General features: G+C 40.2%; 1 protein-coding gene across 1 annotated transcript; it reads right to left on the bottom strand.

Annotated features, from left to right (window-relative positions):
- Positions 1–366: 366 nt before the first annotated feature.
- LOC130671937 (uncharacterized) lies at positions 367–1,539 on the bottom strand. Its single transcript, XM_057476084.1, has one exon. It carries the CDS (start codon positions 1,537–1,539, stop codon positions 367–369), a length of 1,173 nt encoding a protein of 390 aa, XP_057332067.1.
- Positions 1,540–2,190: the final 651 nt, after the last annotated feature.

Genomic DNA, 2,190 nt, shown 5'->3' with positions numbered 1-2,190 from the left:
TTATAAATTTTTTTTCAATCAATAATATATCTATGCATAAATTTCGATTAAATTCATTCATTTTTTTGTGTGGAATTATTATCAATTTATTGAAAAATTGGTAATAATTACATCATTAATTATTATTTTTTTTTAATTAAATAATCAATAATGAAATTTTTTTTTTGCCGAACACTGCTCGCACATTTCTTCATTCAGTTCCCCCCGCAACAATTTACATAGACTTTCGTATTTACTCTCTGCTGTCTCCAGTCTATCCCACTGTTTTATGAAACTTGTGACGCAGCCTTCCACTTTCCGCCTCACTTCCTTGCATTCCAGTGAATGCATAAAGGTCTCCTGTTCGCTTTTGCAGCCCCTGCATGTTCATTCATTTTTCCCTTTTTTTAGTGCTCTACCTAAGTTGCCACACCTTACCCGTGACCAGACTTCCGTATAACTGCTGCCTCTCTTTTCTTTCATCCAGTAGTATTCTTCTTCTTCGTCTAATACTATGTCTCTGTACATTGCGTTATAACTTGATGCTCTGATCGCTTTGTTGTCAGCTTCTTTTTTGTTTTTGGCCATCCTCATTAGCCCCTCCTCCAGTCTCTTATTAATTTCCTCTGGCTCTTTGTTTTCATATATCAGTCGTACCACCTCTTCCCATCCTATTTCTCTTAACACTTCTTGTACCTTTCTTCTCCACACTGTACTGTTTTTGTTCAAGATCCCGCGCATCTCTTCTCTTAGGCAGATCCCAGGCCACCTATCCTCTCCCATTCTTACGATATCTTGTAGGTATGTTATTGCTCTCGCCCTGCTTTCGTATCTGCAGCTTTTTATTCGCATCTCACTTCTCCAAACATACCTCGGTGTATTTCTTTCCACACCAATCGTCATTTTTACCATCTTTGAGTATGCTCTTTCTATCCTCATGACCTCAAACCACCCCCACACCTCAACCCCATACATTGGTACTGACATGACTAGTGAGTTCATAAGGTACGCTCTGTTTTTTAACCTGTTTTTTTTCTCTTTCCTAATTAGTCCCCAGGTTGAGTTTGTGGCTTTCACGGTTTTACCAGCCAGCTCCTCCAACTGCTTCGCCATACTGTTACCAGTCGTGAAATAAAAACCCAGACACGTGAAACTTTTCACCACCTCCAGTTCATTCTCTCCTAGCTTCAATGATGTTTCTTTTGGCTTCCCTCCCTTTCTCAATACCATAATCTTCGTCTTTTTTGCGTTTATTTCCATTTCATTTTCCGTTGCCCATTTTATGGTCAGTTCTATCATTTGTTTTAGGCTTTTCTCATCCTCCGCAACCACCGCCGCGTCATCAGCATATTTCAAGCAGAAGATTTTCGTTTTTTCGATTACAGTTCCACTCACTTTTCTTTTTATCATCTCCATTTCCAGGTCGTCCATCATAATATCGAATAGAAATGCACTAAGGGCACATCCCTGCCTCACACCTTGATCTGACTCAAATTCCTCGGTTATCTTGTCTCCAACTGTTACCTCATTGGTCGTTTTTTTGTATATCCTCGCAATCATCTCGTGCATCTTCCCCTTATCCCTTTATTCCAAACTTTTTTTAATAGTATCTTTCTGTCGTCTTTGTCGAAAGCGGCTTTTAGATCTACTCGCAACGTATAGAGCTTTCCGCCATTATTTATTCTGTTTATCAGCGCATTGAGGACGACGATGTGGTCCCTAGTGCCCCTGCCTTTCCTAAAACCCGCTTGACTCTCGTCCAGTATTTTTTCTTTGTCCGCTAGTCTGCTCAACCTTTCCGTCATCAACGTTGTGAGCAATTTATAACCCACGTCTAGCAACGATATTCCTCTGTAGTCACTTGTATCATCTTCCTCTCCCCCTTTGTGAATCGGTACTATTCTTGCTTTTCTCCATCCTTCCGCTAGTTCCTCACCATTCCAAAGTTCATTTATTACTTCTCTGATTTTTTCCATCATGTAATTCGGTAAACTCTTCAGGAACTCAGCTTTACTACCATCTTCCCCTGGTGATTTGTTATTTCCAAGCTTTTTTATGCCGCTCCGCACTTCCCTGTAACTGAAATCATCATCCAGGCCATCAAAAACACTATTACCTTCACTTTCATTGCCTTTCTCCTCGGCATGATTCTCTATTCTCTCCTCCACTTCTTTTTTGAGCAGTTTTGCATAGTATTCCGACCAGTGTTCC

This window comes from Microplitis mediator, chromosome 7 (genome assembly GCF_029852145.1).
Source record: "Microplitis mediator isolate UGA2020A chromosome 7, iyMicMedi2.1, whole genome shotgun sequence".
NCBI classification, from domain to species: Eukaryota; Metazoa; Arthropoda; class Insecta; order Hymenoptera; family Braconidae; genus Microplitis; species Microplitis mediator.
Note: the sequence above shows the minus strand (reverse complement) of the source record. Positions and strands in the feature narration are given on the sequence as shown.